Source organism: Lycorma delicatula, chromosome 1 (assembly GCF_047948215.1).
Source record: "Lycorma delicatula isolate Av1 chromosome 1, ASM4794821v1, whole genome shotgun sequence".
Lineage (NCBI taxonomy): Eukaryota > Metazoa > Arthropoda > Insecta > Hemiptera > Fulgoridae > Lycorma > Lycorma delicatula.
This window is the reverse complement of record NC_134455.1, coordinates 371,719,766-371,742,306: the sequence shown is the minus strand read 5'-3', so window position 1 is coordinate 371,742,306 and position 22,541 is coordinate 371,719,766. Positions and strand designations below refer to the sequence as shown.

Sequence of the window (22,541 nt, the reverse complement as noted above, 5' to 3'; positions counted from 1 at the left end):
CCGCATTGGCTGGATGGCCTGAGAGGTCGATGTACCTTTGATGGCCTTTGCTTTCGGTGTTGGAGTACAGCACACAGGGCCAAGTTTTGTCGTGACCCAGACCGGAGTAGTCATTGTTTTACCTGCGGTATGGCCGGCTACATAAAGAAGAACTGCAGACAGGAACCTAGCGAGGTTCCATCCTGCAGTCCTTCGCATGGACATGCATTCGGGGATCGGGGATGTAAGGCGGCCACACCTGCACTAGCGCTATGAATGTATGCACAGAAACGCTGTAGTATCTGCAGGGGAAAGCTTCATCCGGAGGGGCGAGAGGGTCCGGCTTCTCACCGTCGATGATCGGTGGGGACTCCATTGCAGTGTCGTTGGGGGGAGAGGGAAAGTAAGACCGTAGTCCAGGAGGGGGATCCCTTTTTATTCCTCACTACAGGCGAGGCGTTAAGACTGGAGTCCCGGTGAAGGGATCCCTTCGGAGTACCCTCATTAGAGGCATGGCAAGCCAAAAGACCGGGTTCCCACTGTCTGGACGGGACGTTGTGTCCTTCCGAGGTAGTTTGAGGCTTTGGCACCCCTCGAAGCCGAGTTTATGCTTAGTTGCGGGTCCGGCTCCGAGAGTTGGGAAATCAAAGAAGGAACACAAAAAAAGAACACACAAAGAAATAGTAAATTATATGAACATGTAAGAGAAATAAACGAAAAAAGAATACAAGAAAAAGTGAATATTAATAGGGAAAATTACTAATAATTCCACAATAAAAGTATGTTAAGTCGGCCCAGAAGCAAAGTAAAACAAAGAATAAATTTAATAAAGTAAAATTAAGTCTATTACCGAAGAAAGAAAACAGCGGAAATTGAAGGAAGACATTATAATACAAAAAAATTCATCATATATAAAACGTCCTAAAAAGTTAAGAAAAGTCGACGACAAAACCGATCTTCCAATGTAGAAACTAATCCCTGCTTAAATCTTGTTCCAAATAGATCGTCAAGTTCTTAAATTAGATAGATCCTAGTTTCCCATTGGCAGAAGCACCAGAAATAAACTCAGGAATTGTATCAGTTAATTTAGATATAGCTAAGTTGGAAAATATGTATCATAATTTTGAGCATTATTATTATTTAAATAAGTCATTCAATAATACAGAAAGCTCGAATCAAATTTATACAAATGAGTTACATATCATTAATAATGAAGAATTGTTAAGTAGTAGAATATATTTTGTTACAGAAAATAGTAACTACATAAGATTTATTAACCATAATAATATTGCAATACAAGAAAAGTTGGAAATAATATTATTAAGTAACTATAATTATAATATTATTATTATTATTATTAGATAGAATGATTATTATTACAAGTAGAGTAATAACACAACTATATACTGTATTGTTATGATAAGAAATTCTGTGGAACCTCCAAATAAACACCTTAATTACACCAGGTGTCAGGAAATGAGACAATAAAGGAACCGTATGGAAGTCTTTCATCTTTTTCAGAAAATAGATAAAAAGAGTTAAAAAAATAATAACACAATTGAAGAATTCGAAGCCGATCATTTTTTAGAATAAAGGAGCATAGAGATCATTTTCAATTATGATTTTATATTCAGAAATAAACGAATGTCATACATTATAAGCCCATATACTAGTCTTAGAATATTAATAGATACAGAAAGCGCTACATTATTTGTAAAATAGATATAGGATTCGAATATTATAAACAATATTTAGGTGATGATCCTTTTGAAGTAACCGTGGGCTTATGGTACCTCAGAAGAAAAATTACCACTTCAATCATTATCAGAAAGTAAAAAATATAAATATTATATATTCGATTTTCAAAAATTTTGACATGTTACTAGGATTAGACATTTTAAAGGAGAATAAAATAAAGTTAAATTATGTAAATAGTAAGTTAACATGTAAAAATGTAAATTTGTATTAACGTAACATTACGTTAATAAATAACAGATAAATATCTGTTAGCAAGATTACAAGTTATATGGTGCAGGCCCGCAGGAGTAACAAGATTCCTATCATATTATATTTCATGTAGGTAATTGAAAAACGAGGATGGCGTATACAATACAAAAATTTAAATGGTTCTGAAATTCCGCAGTGTTTAGTTAGATCAAAAACAATGAAACATAATATAAAAAATCCTACATTAGTAAATAAAAAATTAGTATGTAATAAATCAAGTTTTACTTTCCAGTAAAACTCAAGCCAGGCTGTTTACTTTTTCTTAACACAAGAAGTTTTAATTCTTCCACCGGTCATGCTCGCAGAAGACGACCGTGATTCAGTCTTTACTGTATTTGCTCCAAAACAATTATCGTAATTAAAATTAAGAGTTTTATTTGACCAACACCAGTCTCATCCTGATTTAATACTTTCTCGGGCTTATATTCTTATAAAATAGTTTTCAAAAATGTGTATTCCCGTTAAATATATTGCGTGGCCGAAACACAAGTACTTTCACCGGATATTACCTTTTATTGAATTCGATTCTACATTTGAAATTAACCAGCCGTGAAAAGTTGGCTTCGAAGTTGGAAATTTCCAAATTTTCAGTATATTCAGTCGTTTAATTCTTAACGAGTGCGCCAGTCATGGATGTTCTTCACTCGTATCATTTTTACCCATTTCAATACTGCTTCATAGATCTCCTGAAATGTTAAGAATTTAAATCGTTATGCCAGAAACGATTTAAATTCCTACTACACTTTCAAAAAATCTAAAAACTGAATCACGATTTTTAAAAAATTGTTGATAACGTACGTGTCAAAATTTCATACGTTTACACCACGTCATTATTTTTCATCCCGCTTTCTATCTTTTATTAAGCTGAACTTGTATTCCGTCTTATAGATTTCCGTTTAGGGATCATTTTGACTTTTTTCTTATCGATGTAAAACCTGGTGATCATTAAACAAACTTAAATGCCTGCTCTTTCTACAACATGAGAAATATATTTAAACAAATTAAATATTGAAATATTACATATTGTTGTTGTCTGATAATTGATTGGTCAACCATTATTTTATTTTTTCTAACCATATTTAGTATTTTTTTATAGTTTATTTCTTTTTTTAATTCATTTATTGTAGCTTTTTTACTTCAATTTATTTTTTATATTTTTGCATCCTCGTTTGATTTTTAGTTTGAGAAAAAGTTTGAGAAAAATAAAGTACTTAATTTTATGTTTAGACAGGGGAATAAAATAAACTTTTCTTTATGATGTATAAAACTAAACAGGGTTTAGAATACCGTGAAATAATAGCACTGAAGAAACACCATCCCATTTTATATGAAATGTAATTATTCTCCATAGAAAATTTTCATGTAGAAACTACCAGACTTCCAAAAAAAATTTGATAAATACTTATTAGAGATATATTAGAAATTTTAATACATATATAATTTACAAATTAATAAAATCCTATTTTCAAACAATTTATTTGAGGGTAAATATTGCACATTTTGGATGTTTATATGGAGGACACCACATTTTTAACACGTGTGATGCAACTGCAATTGCAATTTTATACTTTTTAAAATTAAATAATGTGTAATTAATTTCTTGTAAATCAGTATTATTTCGCTGAGATAGTGTTGCATATAAGTAAATATTTTGAGTTACAAATTTGTTTGCTTTATAGTCTACATGTTACTACAGTAATTAATTTAATAAGATTTTTCAAAACCAATTTATTTCTCATAATACTTAAATAATATAGCGAATTTGATGAAAGAACTCAAAATTTTACCAATATTACTTCAAAACAAGAGATCTATATTAGTACAAAAACAATAATTCTTTATTGTTTATCCTTTACGCTTATTCGCAGACAATTAATTGACTTCATTTGCCAGCGTAAAAATCTTCCGTTACGAAATAAGTGCCAAGTTTTCTCTTCGGTCTTCTATCAGTTTACAATAAAATTTATGAAACTTGTAAGTTAAGGTCAGAGATTACAAGTTCCTTTACTTTATCAATAATTTATAAAAAAGAAAATTGGAGTGAAGTTAGAAATTATAAGCGTATTTCTTTGGAAATACAGTGGGAAAAATATTATCAAATCTCTTACTGAAAACTGAAAATGTTAAAATAAATGTTGGACTGCAGAATAGAGCATAATTAGAGGATATCAAGCAGTGTTCTACAAGAAATATTGCAACTTTGATAATGTAGTTAAATTGTTGAGTATGATTAATACTAAACTGAGAGTAAAGAGAAGAAAGGTTATGCTGTTTTTACTGGCTGTACGGATGTATTTTACACTATTGATAGACATACTTTGTTTTATAAAATATTAAAATCTTTAATGATGATAATCAACGGTGATATATAGTTCCTAGTTATATAAGAAAATGTAGTTCGATAACAGACTTGTTTTTAAAGTATAATCTGCATTATTTAGGTTTTCAAATAATTTAGTTAATCTGTAAAACACGTGTTCAATCTATAACTCGCCACGTGGTCAAATGTATTGTTTAGTTTCCTCTTTGCGCTAATCCTTTTTGAAGCCAGCTTCTCACCAAAGAGGTTGGACTTAAGTATATACACTAGTAACTTTTTTTGGGTAGTTCATACTACCATCCTAGATTTTTTCTTTCCAGGTACTATAAGAAATTTGAAGTCCACGGAGGATTTCTTAGGGAATTTGTAAACGGTTATAACTCGTTACACATGTATCCAGATCCAAACCGGGTTGGGTTCTACGCGAATCAGGGGTACTACTTCATCTGACCCATTAAACCTCCCAAAAAACCTTTGACCCCAAACGTTTTATTTTTTTCTGGAATCTTCCATTTTAATTAATCCCACTCCTCTTTTTTCATCCCAAACTTACTCCAAATCTTTTCCTGTGCCCTTGACCCCATCGTATGGGGTCAAGGGCACATAGTTTTTGCCTCATTTCGATGTCAATGAAGAGAGCGTGACGAGCAGAGGCACAGATTCCGGGGAGCCGCATGCTTCCCACCAAGATCTGATAGATTTGCAAGGCGAAATGGACAAGCTGTTGTATCTAATAAAAGAAAATAATACCACGAAACGTGAAATTAAGGAGTCTGTGTGGCTCCTGGACAAGAAAGTAGATGCTGTTATTTAATTGGTTGAGAATCTGGCTTCATGTGGTTCGGAGGAGACAGCTACTAAAACTGAAAGGTTCGATAGATCCACAGCGTCTATGGAGGAGATATTAAGGAGGTTGGAAAATGGTATCGACCGGAGAAGATTTTGTGGCTAATATCCACAAGGTGGGACGAAGGTCTCTTCAAAACCATGGAGGAAAAGACGGGACTACCGGAGTTAAGCCCAGGTTATGAGGCGGAGATGGTTATGTATTTAAAATGGGACAATAAGATTCAATTCTCCAGGCGGGTTTGTGATGTGGCGCTGCGAATATGCCGCTTGTTGAATGAAGGGAAAATCGTCCCTGACATTGTATTTCAAGATACCCTGAGGGCCTCCACAAGAAAGACCTCCTTCTTGGGGGGGAGCAGAAGGTTGAGGACACAAGTGGAACCTTCGTTCTGGTCATAGACTCGGCAATGGAATGTAAAAATTAAATATTTACTTCATAACTTGCATATAGTTTTATTTAAAATTCACAAACATAATAAACATGGTATTTGTCTAAAAATCAGTGAAGAAATAATATATTTACAGTCATATGTGCATTTACTTTTTCATAGTGTTGGCGGATTACAATGCGGTGTCTTAGGAGAACGTGAATTTTTATGTTACACCCTTTCTGGCTACGTTGAATGCAAATTAAAGATTACAACATAACGCTCTTCTGGTTAAAAGGTTTCTCGAATTTGAAATGTAGATCACACACCAATATTTTTTCAGAATATCTAACTCCAGTCTAAGTAGCATATCTAACTAGCAAATCAAAATTTGCTAGTTTCAGCAATATTTAAAAAGGATATATAGACAATAGACAACAAATAATAGACTAAAATAATAAGTGTTTGCTCTGTAAATAAATAATAAATTTCTGTTCGTTGTACAAGACGGTTTTAAAGATAAAAAAAAAGGTAATTCTATTTATTTCTCGATTCGAGAAGTCTGTTCTTTCTTGTTTTAGATGTGGATTTCCATGATTTTAGAGTCACTTCTATATGTTTGTTGAAAGTTTTAACAGGCAGTTTTGGAGTGAAGGAGAATGTTTCATTGAAAAGCGGTGAGTAATTTTTAGATGCAAACCAAAAAGAAACATTAAGAATTTTGTTTCTCTTTATTACTTATCACTTTTAGAAGACACGATGGGTAGAAGGCTTAACACTAAAATCTTAAAAGTTCTAAACATATAATCCTTCTTATACTTTGAATTATGTGGGATTAAGGTTTTTGAAAAGAATTTTTAGATAACACAATTTCATATATTATCAACTCAGTTTTTATTTAAAGAATTAAAATTAAAAATCTACAAAAAAGGGAAATTTTAATATACCATTGATATAAAATTTCTACAATAACATTTGGAAAACCAACAAACTAAGTTATTATACAACTTATTATATCATAATAAATTAATTTATTAATAAATAAACTTAATGTATTTTTATAAATTTAATATTTTAGAAAATAATTAAATATAAATCAATTATAACAAATCACATAAAATAGCGTCATTTTGCAATAGAATTTTAACAATAAAATGATTTTTAATGCAGCCTTTAAAAATATGTTTTAAATAGAAGTTCCATATATTAAAAATAATAATTTATAGTTTAGGAAATTCAGATTTTGTCAAGGAAAAAGGCTTTTAAAAGTATTTATCATATTATTGTTTAAGAAAAATTTGATGTAAAAGAAAATTGTATCAAATTTAGACCTTAAGGCTACTATAATTATGACACCGTTGTAGTTAGAAATAAAGATAATTCTTATTTTTACATTAGTATCTATCTTTAATGTATTATTTAAATAATTTTATATACATTCCGGTTATAGATAATGAAATAGTTATATAATCTTAGCAAGAAGCGTATCTGAATTAAAATGTGATCTCAGTTATGTAAAAACCAAATAAAATTTTGATGCTTGAAAAAAAAAAATTAAAAATATATCGATTGTGTTTTAAGAAAATGAATCTTTATTTATTTAAGCAAAATACGATGAAGTGGAATCAGTTTTTATGAATACATTAATTAATCGGGATCAAGATTTAATTCCCTAAGCTAAAGTCGGAAACTTCACCACTATAATGCACGTATTCTTTATGGAATCATAAGTTCCCATCAGTAGTGATGGTATAATAATTTGTGTTTAGATGTGAAAACACGTTCTGATTTGTAGAAAGTTACTGACGGTGTACTTTCAGTTTAGATGGCTGCTTAAATTCATACTGTATAACTTTATAATAATTAAAAAAACTCGGATTATATAAACATGAAAGTCAGTATTAGATTTTTTGCTTTTAAATAGATAATACGGTATGAATTAAAGTAGCCATCTAATCTGAAACTATACATTAAGATTCATTTTCCAGAGATTAAAATCTTCATTCAACTACTTTAAACCAGTCAGTCTAACATAAATCAACATTTAAACAATAATATGTTTATTTGCTATGTTTATCTAATAACCATTTTGAAATCACTGGAGTTATAAATCCTGAAAAAATATTCGCTGGTACTTTACATTTCAAATTCGAGAAAACTTTTAATCGGAAGAGCGTTACGTTGTAATCTTTAATTTGCATTCAACGTAACCAGAAAGGATGTAACAAGAAAATCCACGTTCTCCTAAGACACCGTATGGTAAACCGCCAAAACTATGAAAAAGTAAATACATATATGACTGTAAATATATTTTTTCATCTATAATTTTTAGACAAATACAATGTTTAACATATTTGTATATTTTAAATTTAGTTACATACTAGTTATGAAGTAAATATTTCATTTTTACATTACAGGAAACCTTCCCAAAACAAATAGTTCTCGAGTGCAATAGCTCATAACGTAAAATATTAATATATAATTTTAAAATCGAAATTTAGTTGTTTTTGAAGTTTAGTTTTGTTATTTAACTTACGGAATACCATACAATTTTTAACAAACATAATTCCTGGTTACCTGTTTCTTTTTTCTTATGAGATAGATCTCTGCTTTATTTCTAGGTTAGGTTGGAAGAGTCGGGATATTTCGTATTAAGTACCCAAAAATTTAGAGTTGTGCTCTGTTTTAATGTATTTTTAATTTCCTAATAACATTTTCCCAATTTATTCAAATCGTATCTAAAATGTTATTACATTTTAATTTATGAATACAATTCCTTAAAAATGCTTTAAAAAATGGAAATGAAAAAATTCCCTCATATTCTGGTAAATCGCTATTTGTATGCTAATAATTTTTGGCAGGAGAAAATGTAAAATAAGAAAGCCAGTATAAAATAAACAATTGATTCCTTTGCAAAGGTTTATGAAAATTCAGCTGGTTAATATTTTAAGTTTGTTAGGGTTTATTTTTTTTTTAGAAGAGAATGTAAGGGGAAAAAGTAAACGAAAGAAAAAAATGATAAATGAAAATGTTTGATGTAGGCAGTATGTTAGAACCAATAGGTATCTACCGAACTGAATGCAACAGTGCATCAAACCGGTCAAATGAGTAATAATGAAACAAAGCTTCATTGTGTTACTACAAAATTTGTATAAATCTATTATGATCCCATAATTTTGATTTAAATAAACAGACCCATCATTTTTTTATATATCATTGTATCTTGAATTTCTGATCAAATAATATTCTGTATGAAATGATTTTGGTAATTAAAACTTAGTAAAATATTTCAAATCTATTTTCGATTTTTGAAATTACGGAAATAAATAAAAGCATTTTAGTGTTACTACCTTTTTCTGGAAACAATTTTTCAAATTTAAAATGTCTGTTAAAACGAATTTTTTTAAATAAAGTGATATTCATTAAAATGTTTACTGTTGCTGATTGTGATGATGGATTATTATAGCCGAGCAAATATATATGCATTTATCTGTATTGTTTATATTTATCAGGAAGTATGCTGTGTAATTCATAAATACTAGTTTCGATTATTATTATTAAATGCAAGATCAGGATTTCAGAATGAGATAAAAATTATTTAAACACAGATTTCATTTCTCGGTTGGACCGCTCTTGCATAATGGAAAAAAAACAAATCTTAGAATAGTGTGGGAATAACTTGTTTTATATGATGCAAAAAAAAATCAACACTTTGAGTCTTTCTTTATTGGTGACAATTCAATTATTAATGTTTTTACTGAAACAACGCTTACTCACGTTTAATCTTAGTACTTACAGCGCATGACGACTGAGCCTCTTTCCTTTGCTATTTATAATGCCGCATTATAAAACTTCACTTTATAACTGAACATCTATTCACGCAGTACAAGTACTTATAATCGAGAAAAAGACTTAAATTTTCTTAATATAGTAAACTATAAGAGAAGAAACAATTTAAAATGATGCGTGCTAAAATTTTTATTTTAAACCTAATGATCTTTAATCCGATTAATGCATTACTGTAAGTATTTATAATACATTTGTAATAAAATATTTAATCCATCTTATTTCATAGATAAATGAAAATATATCGTGGTTGATAAATCAGTTATTCAGAAAACCAATAGGGTCATACGATTTAGTCTTTAATAGGGTATGTTTTAAAATTTAATCTATAATTAATTGATATAACTTCATTATTGGTAAAAAGTAAGGTTTAACCATACAGAGTGTTGAATTTAGTGTCATTTTTTTTTGTGACGTAATATTTTGTAACAATGGTTACATCACATTCTCTAAGAAGATACTAAATGATTTCCTGAAGTAAAATTTAAAAAAATTAATTAAATCTTATTTTGGTATTTCATTTATCAAAATCTGGTTAACTTTTCTAAAAAATATTCGCATGTAATGAACCAGTTTCTATTATTTCATAATTTTTTCAGGTGATAAGTAATTAGTCATATGAGTCCAGGTTACGCGTAGAAAAATAAAATGCAAATTTTGCACAAAAATGCTAAATCCGGGATTAAATCTTAGCCACGCTTGGCATAAAATTTTCGTCTCGTTTTTCCGCGCACTAATCTTTGGCTTTTTGAATATAACCCTACTAGAAGTTGAGTTTTTTTAATGAGGAAAATTGTTAACGTGTTATGTTAGACAAAATTCATTTAATTACCTTAATAAATGATTAGCCGTTATTTATTTTATTAACTGTTAAAACAGTGAGTTCTGAATGAAACGCTTGTTACACATAAGCATCATTTTCTTATGGTTTGATATTTTAAGTCTCCTATTAAATTGCGTTCTTTTAAATAGCTGAGTTATTTCAGGGGGTAAAATTTAGAACCAGCAGTTTACATGTAAAAGGACGAGCATAATGTTTCATATTTAACCCTAAATCTTCAATTAATAAACAAACAAAAAACAAACAATAATTTTTATGATTACTCTGTAAGAATGCATTTTTGTAAAAATAATTCCAAAGCTAAAAATGAAACAACAGAGAAGTCGAAACGGGTTTATGAAGAAAAATGTCTGAAATTCCAAAATATGTTCCATCCAACTTATGAAACCTTTTTTGTGATTTAATCACTGCAAATTTATTAATATCTTTCTATATTGATTGATGTCCCCTGTCTATTACGTGTAAAATGTATATCACTGGCGTAGTGATCCGTGATCCAATCAAAATTAAATAAAACTATAATGTGTAATATATATATATTATAAACCTTAATATTGAATTGTCTGCTCGAAGGAAAACCAGGCATTTCAAATTTCATTCTAATGTAATTTCATAAGAAATTTAATTTTATTTTATTTCATTCTAATTATTTAATTATTTACTGTATCTGTTAAAACAGTGAGTTCTGAATCAAATGATTATTATATATAAGCATCATTTTCTTATGGTTTTAAACTGAAAAAAAAATATCCATTTTGCTTCAAACAAAATAGATATCTCTCTTCATTTTTAGTAAGGTTGAAATTTGGTAAAGAGATTATTTTATGATATATTTACGAATAGGAAAATACACGCAAAATTCTGTTCTTTAAATTACACTTTATAGACTTTCAAAAAATATTTACAGAAAGCTACTTTTATACTTGAAAAAAGAGTAAATTTAAAGAAAGCTGAAATACAAATAATATAGGCTATATCTAAGTATTCTCTAAAAACGGTTATTCTCGCTTTTTAATCAATTTTTACTGTAGACTGTTGTAGAAATGTTGTTACTGGGACAATAATTACTTTGATCCCAGGTATAATTTTGACCTGACATTGAATTTTATCCAAGGCAAACAAATAAAAAATCATTAAAAAAAATCACTTGATTCGCAAACAGCAATCCCATGATACTAAAAATAATTATTTATTTAAAAAAGCCTCAAAAAAGCTTAAAAATTAATAATGTGATCAAAAAAATGCTAGTAATCAAAAAATAAAAATTTTGTATCAATTATTCTCGACCAAGTGTGGGGTTAGCGCCTTGAGACAAAGTTCATTGTGTTTAGGAGTACGTATTCTAACTATTTTAAGAAGTGTGGTAAGAGGGGTTTGGTTCGGGACGCGCTTGTGACTCTGCGGCTGCAAGTAACGGGATTTCTATAAAATAGTCTTTGTTGGCAATTTTAAATTTTACTGCTACAGAATGAGTGTTATCGAAAATAAAATTTGCGCAGATTATTTTTTTAATTAACATGTGTGTAAGCAAACACTTTCCTCACCATTTGTAATGATTTTTTTTCAACGGACATTACACTACAGGTGTTAAAGCCTTTTCATCCAGCAATGAGAATAACAATAAACAAACCTAGATATACTTACATTAAAATGTGGTGGTGTAAAATGTTTTTGCTTTGTGTAATATATAGTTGTGTTGTATCTGTTTAAATGTTGTCGATAGTCCTGAAAAGGGCAGACAGTTCGAATCACACCCGGATGGATCTGATTCAAAAAGAGAGCGACAGAAGAAACTTGTTTCCAGCCTCCTATCCCTAATCGTGTTGTTTTTGACGATCTTGTCTCTTTTCTAGAAAACGTGATTCGTGATGAGTGGCAAAATTAATGGAATGATACCATCAACAGTAAACCTTTTCCAGTTAATAATACATATAACCGTGTATAACCGAGATGCTCCTCATGTAGGAATAACTGTCTAGTGGAGTTATAATTTTTCTCTTGGGTAAAGGGCAAACAAGGCTCACTCATGGATATCTCATGATTCAGACTGTTGCTAACATTTTATTTCGCAGCGACTGCCAACTAGATGTACACCACATCCTTGTGGACTGTGTTTGTTATGCAGCATCGGCAAACTTGCAAAAACTTTAAACAATAATCATACGCATTACAATCACTTTAATATATATATTATATTCATATTTATTATGTTCGTGGTAATATTTATATATTGTTTTATATATATGTTTTATTGGTATTTTACAAAGTTAATTATTTAATAGATATATCCACCACAGAGATTGCTAGTTTAAATGGGAAATATTTATTAAAAAATACTTACTCTTATAACATAAAATTAACTACTGTGAATAAAAAAATTCTTAGTGATTCAGTATTGATGAAAATCCAACATAGATAATTAAAAATATGACCGTTGATTAAAAGCTTGAACATATTTTGTCCTTTTGGAACAGACAATTTAAATTGAAATTTTGACATTAAACTGAAACCGCCTAATGATTTGATTCTTTTGCAATTATAAATAGAAAACGTTGCTCTATTTTACTGTACATATACAGTTAACGTTGTGAATTTGCACAAAGTAACCTAAAATACAATAAAATCGTGTTAAAATACCAATATTTATATCGTGGATTCGGCTGTAAAATTCCGGCAGATAAAAATAATATAACGAAGAAAATAAAGGCGTTCTGACCACTGAGGATGTTGTCAATGTTATGGGTTTTATTTTAATGTAATTTTATTATTGGTACAGTACATAAAATATTAATAGATGTACGTATATCTTTAAAAGGCATTTTCCAACTTTTGGATTTAGAAGTTGCTACATCACTTCTGAAGTTTATATCTTACAGCAGCCGGTTTCATTAATTCGTACATTTTGTAGGATTTCCTTTTTTATCACTTTTACTGTTCAAATCTACACTAATAAATTTTTCAGCAAATAATGCAGTTTAATCTTGTTTAATTTTGTTTAAATTTCAGGAAATTAAAGTCTAGTGAATATACTGAATGTACAAAAGATACAACACTTTTATGTAGGTACGTAAGTCAGTTTATTTATTCATTTATTACTATCTTCTTTAATAAAGGTTACATTAAATGATTTTTGAAAAACATAAAAAAAAAAAATTAATCATAAAATTCTATTTCTATGAAACGAAGTAAAAAATACGAATCATAAAACTCGTTTCTTTAGTAAAAGTTACCTAATAAGTAAGCAGTACGAGCTAAATTCTCACATACATTTAATGCTTTACAAATATTAGGATTTGGGCTGGAAAGGTAAATACATACTTTGTTGCCTGTAACACTATTGAATTTTGTTACAAAAGTATTCATCTCTTAGGCAGGGAGCATTTTGGAAATCCGGAAATGATATACATCTGTAGCGATTTTTCAAAATATTGCACCTGTTCAAAGAATAGCTTATTAATTCTAGTGTGCAACTTCGTAACAAAGATTTTTGTACTGATGACTTATATAAATAGTTCTAAAATTAAGTAAAATTAAATAGTTCTATTATTTTCATTAAATAGTTATGAAATTTTGAAACGGTGAAATAGTTTTTGATTTGTGTAAGCTCAGTTTTCCTAACCTTTATTTTCACCATTAAAAATAAATCAGTTCTTGAATTTTACTCTACGTGATTTCACTCATGCTGTCGTTAATGCGTCATTAATCGATGGAAAATCTTCGTAGAAATGATACCTGAAAAAACAAAAACGTAGTTCACGCATATGTACTTTATATTTCTTCTAATGTTTTATCGTGTCCTCTATAAATATGAAGGTCGCAATATTCCTATAGCTCTGCAAGCCGTGGTACGTGACGATTTGTCTAACCGTACAGAACTGTTTAACGATGCGTACCTAGTTGTGGAAAAATCCGTTACCAGGGGAAGCCCGCAGGGTTCCGTACTCGTTATCCTACTGTGGAACCTGTGGTAATCAACGAATTTCTGAGATTGACATTTCCAGAAGAGATCACGGACCAGGCTTTCACCGTTGTTTGCCTCCTTTTAGTTCGTGGTAATTCACGACCACAGCTGGAAGACCGGGCGCAGGCGGCTTTGTCAACCGGAGAGGACTGGATATGCACTCAAAATTTAAAAATTTCTGCGAGAAAGACGAAGTTTATGCTTCTCAAGAGTACAGACAAATTATCGTACATCCGTAACCCCCATATTAAGTATAAAGGCTGTGTAATCAGCCGAGTTAGAGTTCATAATTTTTTTTTGATGAAAAGTTGTTTAGCAACTTCATTAGGCAAGTAGCGGCGGACGCCGTCTCTGAGATGCACAAACATAGGAGGTCTGCTCGGAAGCAATCCTTGAGCACTTGTTCAAAATTTAAGGAATGCCCAGCGAAGAGCCTTAATTGTAAGCGCTGGTGTTTTTAAAACAAACTCCTACAAGGCTACCACCTTATTGGGAAAGGCTCTTTCAATCAATTTAGAGGTGAAAATTCGGGCAGCTATGAGGAGATTGCGAAGAGGTCGGGATGCCGTGGTATTTGGAATATGGTTTCGAGCCGGGGCACACCCAGAGCGGAACGGTGATGACAATGCACAGGAAATTTCGTTAAGTTGCACATTTCTCGCCTGCTGAAGAGCCTCGCGATAGAAGCATGGCAGCTGGAATTAAAAACCACGACTAAGGGAAGCGTTATAATTTTATGCAGGATCTGGGGTGATGGCATGCCTTTAGCTCTTTTTTATGAGCAATGAATGCCCGGGTGCTCACCAACCATACTAATTGAGTCCCAATATCTCTTTTGGTTCTGCCTGGCAGCTGATGAGCTTTGCGTCTGCGGGGAGGTTCAGTCAAATGAACACCCTATATTTGACTGCCCTACTCTTAGGGGGGCCAGAGACCTGGCTAACGTGAAACTTAGTGGTGAAGAGGAAAATTGGCTACTCTCAAGCGACGAATGAATGTGGCGAGAGCCGCATTTTCGTACCGTGTGGGAGTTCCTTGATGCGGTTGCTATGTTCAACCGACATCAGTAGTTTACCTAAGGGAAAAGACTTCTACCGCACTGCTGTGTGAAGCTAACCTAGAGATATATATGGCTGACCAACAGCCAATTAAGGCTCCAAGCGCTTTAATATGGTAGACAGGTACTTTCTGGCATTCAGTGACCTAGTCGTGGCAGCGAATTGTTGTGTAGACGAAGTAAATTTTAATTTATGGATAGCATATATATTTTTAGTAGTTGACGGGGTGCGTCTACCTATTTTAGTAAATATATGACAAGACAACGTTTGGAACACGTAAGCCGGTGGTGTATGGCACCGCGCTTAGTCGGCTCACGCTGTTAGGTAAGCTCTCGGAGCTTACCTAACAGCGTGGACGGTTGAGCTTACCTTAGTGAGCTTAGGACAGTGATCGCTAAACTGTTTGGAGGCTCAGTAGCGTTTTGTGGCCCATACATTTGGTCTTACGCTTTAGGGCGCCAGATTGGGATGGCAGCGGGAGAAATGCCAAGCAAAGTAATCTAATGTTTTATTAAAACATAAACTATGTTATGGAATCAAGAAAAAAATTATTACAAATGAATTCATATTATTTTTATCATATAGATTGTGATCTAAATTATGTGTTTTCTTTTTTCCTGCAATTCATAACAAGATTTATTATTGCACAGAGATTAAAGAGAATAAATCTTAACATGTGTTTTAGCTTCATTCAGTGACAAGTTACTAACGATTCATCTATTGAGCCATTGATAATTATTAAATAGTAACAATTATAAAGTAAGGTACTTTAAAAAAATATTTTTTTACATAAACCGATTTTTATTTTATAACAAAAAAATTTTAAAAGAGTTCATTAAATCGGTTTTTAATGACTGGTTCAACTGTAATATTTGATAAACAATCAGGTCATACCACCATTTTCAAAGGACGGCAAATACTTAACACGATAATTTACAAAATTCTAGAGGAATACAGAAAATATAATACAAAGTAAAATGTTGGTAATTTCTGAATTATCAGCACAATAATGTTTAGGTTAATTTTAGTAGTTATTGATTAGTATCCATATTGTAAATATTAATTTTTTATTACAGTTGTCTATCGATGGACGATTGTGCGATAGAGGAAACACAACCCACAATGTAAGTATTCTGTTAAAAATAGTTATTTTACCTAAAGAAGGACAGGTAAGACTTCCGCCTAAATTAAAAAAAACAACCAGTTGCTATTCTCTTCTACTAAAATGGAAATTAAACTTTAAACGAAAATCAGTACAAAAAAGATTTTGGATGCGGCATACAGCTGTCAATGCAAAAGAAAAAACGATGGGAAATGTGTTCATGTTTTCTTTTTATTAGGCAGTAGAAGTTGGAGATAATAAATATTGGTATGAAAATCCCATGAAAATAATCGTTCCTTGTTCAATGGGATATACCCCGTACTAGTAATTTGTGTTAAAGATAGAAAATATCATTCCCAAAACTAAGAGAAATCGACTATCTCATAAAGCCACGATTAATTTCTATTTCTGTTATCAGCAACAAAACACAGCTCTCTTTGATAAGATAGATAGAAAATACTCTCTTAGTGTTGGAGATTCTTCTTTGGTACCATTTTGGACTATTCAGATTGCTCAGTAGAAAGGAAAAATTTAAAACTCCCTTGTGCTATTTACAAACAAAATTTTCTTTTTTATTATTTAGTATTACAAAAGACTTTCTTATGTTAAAAACCTATGGAAAAGTCGGAAAAAATTATGTTGTGTTTTCAGACCAACTGAAGGATGTACGGACTCGATTAGAAGTTCGATAATTGCTTTGGATGAAACCGTTATCTGTATCGATGGCGTATCAACTCATGCTCTCAATTTTACGATTAGGATTAAAATTTCATCACCATAGTTAGAATAAATCTTTTTAAATAACAGACTTATATCAAGAATAAGATTCTCCGTATAAATATTCACGCTTAATAAATAAACCGAATAACTTGAAATATTTTTTCAACGATTCACCAGGTTTTTCATGGTTTTTTTCTGAACACTGGCTGACCAACACAGAAGCCATTTCTAAGCAACGTAATATTAAGCTTCCTGAATCATTTTGTAGAATTGCATATAAAACCGGGGAATCTCAATTTCTGTTAAAGACGACCTTCTCAAAAAAGTTGAAAAATCCATTTTTCATGGAAGAAATTGAACTTGAATGCTGCCCAATTCAATGTTCTAATCTAAAATCAATTTTATTGATCATGCATAGATTTCCTTCTGGTACTTTTAAAACCCTAATACATACACTATTGGTAATCTTTGAAATTGTCAATAAATTGAATACCATAGTGTGTCATGATTTTAATGTGAATTATCGAGCTCTGTGACGAAGGAGTATTAATTTGAATAAGCAGGACTGAATATTTAGATCTCCCAGCCAGGTATAACAACATGTACCTCTACGACCTGCGCTGATTCTCCTCCTCCCACTATATTTAACGGCGAGGTTGTAGCTTAATAACTCGATTTTTAATAATTCTAAAAAACTTACCGGTAGTTTTATTTCACAACCCATTATCTTTTTATTATTTCAAGTCGTTTGATTTCATTTAGCATAAAAATTCAAATCAGTCGCCATCGAGTACAATGAACCTAATTAAATTAAATACAGTATATAATGATACGAGGTCTGTTCAAAAAATACGTAGACTAACGTCATAAAACAAAATGTACTTTATTTAGAAGTTACTTGTCTGGGCCTCCTTCAAAGTACTCTCCTCCTCTACGCACGCACTTATCCCAACGGTGTTTTCACTTTTGGAAACAGTCCTGGAACGCTTCTTTTGTGATGTTCTTCAGTTCCTTCGTCGCGTTTGCCTCAATCTCGGGAATGGTCTCAAATCTTCTTCCTTTCAAAGGCCTTTTGAGTTTTGGGAACAAGAAGAAGTCACAAAGAGCGAGGTCAAGTGATTAGGGACGGTGAGGAAAAACAGTAATCGAATGTTCGGCCAAAAACACATGAGTTCTGAGGACTAAATGGTCTGGAGCTATTGTCATGATAAAAAAATCAGTCACTACTCTTCCACATTTCTGGCTTTTTCCGCCGGTTAGCGTTCCGCAGCCGGTTGATGGTCAGCCGTCAGTTTGCCCGAACTAGGGTGTTGATTTTTTCTATGTGTGAATCGTGAGTTGACCTGGAAGGACATCCAGGACGCTCATCGTCTTCATTCACTGACGACCATCTTTAAAACGCCAATGCCACTTAAAACATGTCACACGCTTCATAGCAACATCGCGGTGAGCCATCTTGAGCATATCAAAAGTTTCACTTGCAGATTTTCCGAGTTTAACACAAGATTTCACAGCAACTCTTCGCTCGTTCAAGTCATTCATTCTAAAATCCGCCAAACGAAAAAACACACTTCACAAACAACTGCGTAGCTAAGCAACCAATAATGATATTTGCAATCAAAAAACTGCGTTGTAATCAGCAGATCTGTAGGAACATGTCGACGCCAAGCGGATTTGACAGGAACCAACTGGACCCGCGCAATTCAAACAGTGTACGTATTTTTTGAACAGACCTCGTAAATTGATTTATGAGGCACATTAGATATGTTATGTTATGTTGCTTCTTAAAACTGTTATTGTGAATGAAATTCACATCGAAGTGTACGTACTTATAACAGGAAAAAAATAAACAATCTCCCGAGTAACGGCAAACATCATGTTATACTAAAAAAAATACTTAAAAGAAATAGTCGGGTGAGGAATGTAATTTTTGATACCAGCTAGTGCGCAATTATTACAAGATATTGCAGACCTGCAACTTACTCCTTCAGTTAAAGACCCACGTAAAAATATAGCTTTCAATCACAAAAAAAAATCCATTTTGTATCATAATATTTCTATTGTACCTTCAATTGTATTTTCTTACTTTTACCTGAATATTTTATGATTAATTAAATAAGTATAGTAATGTTTTACTTGAACCTGTTGTTCATAATATGAAAAGCCGGGAAAAGAATTGTACATCATTTTTAAAGTCAACTAACATTCCACACGTTAAATAAATTAAAAAGTCACGAGAGTCCAATTCCTATTATTATTTGTTACTGTAAAACCACATAATACGCTTACTGTCATATCTAGATAGTATTAAATAATCGAAATAATTCTTTATGGATATTGTATCCACGAGTAGGACTGCAGCATATTTTTTTCTTTATTTTATTAATTATCCAATACTTGATTATTGTTTGACAGTATTAGCTGAATTATGATTTTGTGTTTTGCATTTTCCGCGATTATATAATATTGCTCTAACGAATAGTTGAAATATATTTTCAGTGACGAGTTCATATGATCCTAAAACTTTAGTTGATGATCCGATATTTTTTTCGATGATGCTTTTAATCGTACAAAATATATATTAAATCTAGATTAAATATTTCTAATACCTCATCTTATTACTCATATTTGTTTCATTTATGCTTTGTGGATATATACATTTAATGAAATTTACCTTCATGTCGGTTAAATTCTTCCTTAATATTTCAATTAAATAAATAAAAAAAAATTTCCTTTTTTAAAAATAAACAATTAATAAGAGTTCAAACAAGAATAAATATGTGTTTTCTTCTTGGAAAATATGAGTGAGGAAAACTGGAAACACTAGAAAAGTACTGCAGCATTCTTTAGCACAATATTCTAGTGAACAGGATTATAATGATGAGGATGAGCTAAGAAAGTGGAAAATTTAAGCTTTATTTTTGTATTTTACACAGAATTTTTTTTCAAATTTTGGCCAGTGAATAAATGAGTAAATTTTTTATAGCCTAAATTACTTTATTACAGGTATTTAAAAGAATCATTCTTCGGTCTAAAAATGTTCAACTTAAAAACGTGAGTAAATATAGTTACCAATTTATTCATAATCTAATTATACAATATTTACTTTAAAAATCCTCCTCTATGAATCATGAGACCTTGCCGTTGGTGAGGGGGGCTTTAGTACTCAGTGATACAGAGTAGCTGGACCGAAAGTGCAACCATATCGTAGAGGTATCTGTTGAGACCCAGACTAAGGAATGATTCCTGAAAGAGGGCAGCAGCTATTTCAGTAGTAGTTAGGGGCGTGAGTCAGGACGACTTAAACGGCCATATCAACATCACTCAGTGCTCTGAGTACTGCGCAGCTGAAAGCAATGGAAAACTACAGCTGCTTTTTTTCCAAGAAAATGTGGCTCTCTGCATTTTCATATAGCAATGATGGAGGCGCCTTCCTTAGTAAAATATTCCGGAGGTAAACTAGTCTCCCGTTCGGATCTCCGGGTGGGGACTACTAAGGAGGGGGTCATCAGAAAATTAAAAAATAACATTCTACGAGTCGGAGCGTGGAATGTTAGAAGTTTAAAAATGGTTGGTAGGCTGGAAAATTTATAAAGAGAAATGGATAAGATAAATGTGGATGTAGTAGGAATTAGTGAGGTTCGGTGGGGAGAGGAAGGCGACTTTTGGTCAGGTGATTTTAGAATAATAAACTTAGCTTCAAATAATGGGCAGGCAGGAGTAGGGTTCATAATGAACAAGAAGATAGGGAAGAGAGTAGAATATTTCAAAACGCATAACGATAGAATCATTGTAATAAGGATAAAATCAGAACCTAAACCGACAACGATTGTTAACGTTTATATGCCTACAAGCGCCCATGATGATGATGAGGTAGAGTGTGTATACGAAGAGATTGATGAAGCAATTAAAGACGTAAAAGGAGATGAAAATTTAATAATAGTTGGAGATTGGAATGCAAGCATTGGAAAGGGCAAGGAAGGAGATATAGTAGGTGAATACGGGCTGGGCAAAAGGAATGAAAGAGGGGACAGACTTATAGAGTTTTGCACAAAGTATAATTTAGTAATTGCCAACACCCAATTTAAAAATCATAATAGAAGAATATACACTTGGAAAAAGCCAGGCGATACTGCAAGGTATCAGATAGATTATATCATGGTTAAGCAAAGATTTAGAAATCAACTCATTGATTGCAAAACTTACACTGGAGCAGACATTGATAGCGACCATAATTTTCTGATAATGAAATATAAATTGGGGTTTAAAAACCTGAAGAAAAGGTGTCAGATGAATCGGTGGAATTTAGAGAAGCTTGATGAAGAGGAGGTAAAGAAGATTTTTGAGGAGGACATTGCAAGAGGTCTGAGTAAAAAAGATAAGGTAGAAAATGTAGAAGAAGAATGGGAGAATGTTAAAAAGGAAATTATTAAATCAGCAGAAGCGAACTTAGGCGGAACAAAGAGAACTGGTAGAAAACCTTGGGTTTCAGATGATATATTGCAGCTGGTTGATGAACGTAGAAAATATAAGAATGTTAGTGATGAATGGAATGGAATGGAATGCAAAGTTGGCAGGAGTCTATTACTCCCTACTTTATCGCAGAACCTGGACAGAGTCCCTTGCTGCTGGATCATTCTAATCGGGCTTGTTTTTAAAAGGGTTATTTTTTAATCTCGGATCTAATTTTTCAAGTTTTGTCTATTATTATTTTAGTGAATTTAAGACGGATTTAATTGCATTCCAATCCGTTGTTAAACCAGCGTTATCGAACCCATTTCATGGGCCGACCGCGGAAGGCTAGGCTTATAAAGCCTGTCCTCCCGACGTAATTCCCCTTCAGACCGTCCACTGAAGTCCTTTCGGTGCTAACTCTTTAATAGGCTAGCAGGAATACGCCACAACGGGGCACTAGCTATAAGGAGGGAGCAATGCGTCCCCTTTTCCGGAGGAGTCGCAATTGCTGGGATATTTTGTCTTACTGTAAGTTTTTTTTTTAAATTTAGACCGCGTTTTTGTTTTATGCGCGACTTACCGTGTTTGACGTCTTCAAACTATATAACTCGCGAAAACTTTTCACTCGCGACCCCGGAAACGCGTCTGACGCACTATTCCGTTTATGGCTCATGCGATATGGAGGCCCCTAAGCCTGGTTTGTCGATTTTCGGCTACCGCACCGCACCATCACGGTGGTTCGTCCAGTACGGCGTGAGGCCGCTTCCTTACAACTGTCGGAGTTGGGTCCTCTCGGCAGATGTCCCGAAGATGACTGTGTTCGGACACAGCCGCTCTCCCGAACAGTCTGCGCGCCTGCGCCACCCCCACCTCGGACACGGATTGAAATCTCGCATCAGATCGGAGAGTGGCGTTCCTGACGAACCACGGAGCTCCAAAGATCGTCCGCAACGCGATGTTTTGGACGGCCTCGATCTTCTTTTGAAGCGAGGAGCTCAACACTGCCCCCCACGCCGGGTAAGCATATGTTAGAAT

General features: G+C 32.4%; 1 protein-coding gene across 3 annotated transcripts in view; it reads left to right on the top strand.

The window, feature by feature from the left end:
* Positions 1–9,387: 9,387 nt before the first annotated feature.
* The window catches only part of LOC142318436 (uncharacterized), a 124,562-nt gene continuing 111,408 nt past the window's right edge, over positions 9,388–22,541 (top strand). For 2 of the 3 annotated variants that reach the window (XM_075355023.1, XM_075355021.1), the window contains exons 1-4: positions 9,388–9,544; positions 13,217–13,273; positions 16,306–16,353; positions 20,058–20,105. In XM_075355023.1, coding sequence (XP_075211138.1) covers positions 9,483–9,544; positions 13,217–13,273; positions 16,306–16,353; positions 20,058–20,105 — 215 coding nt within the window. In that variant the 5' untranslated portion in view covers positions 9,388–9,482. The remainder of the gene's footprint in view (positions 9,545–13,216; positions 13,274–16,305; positions 16,354–20,057; positions 20,106–22,541) is intronic. The other variant, XM_075355022.1, reaches the window with a different exon arrangement.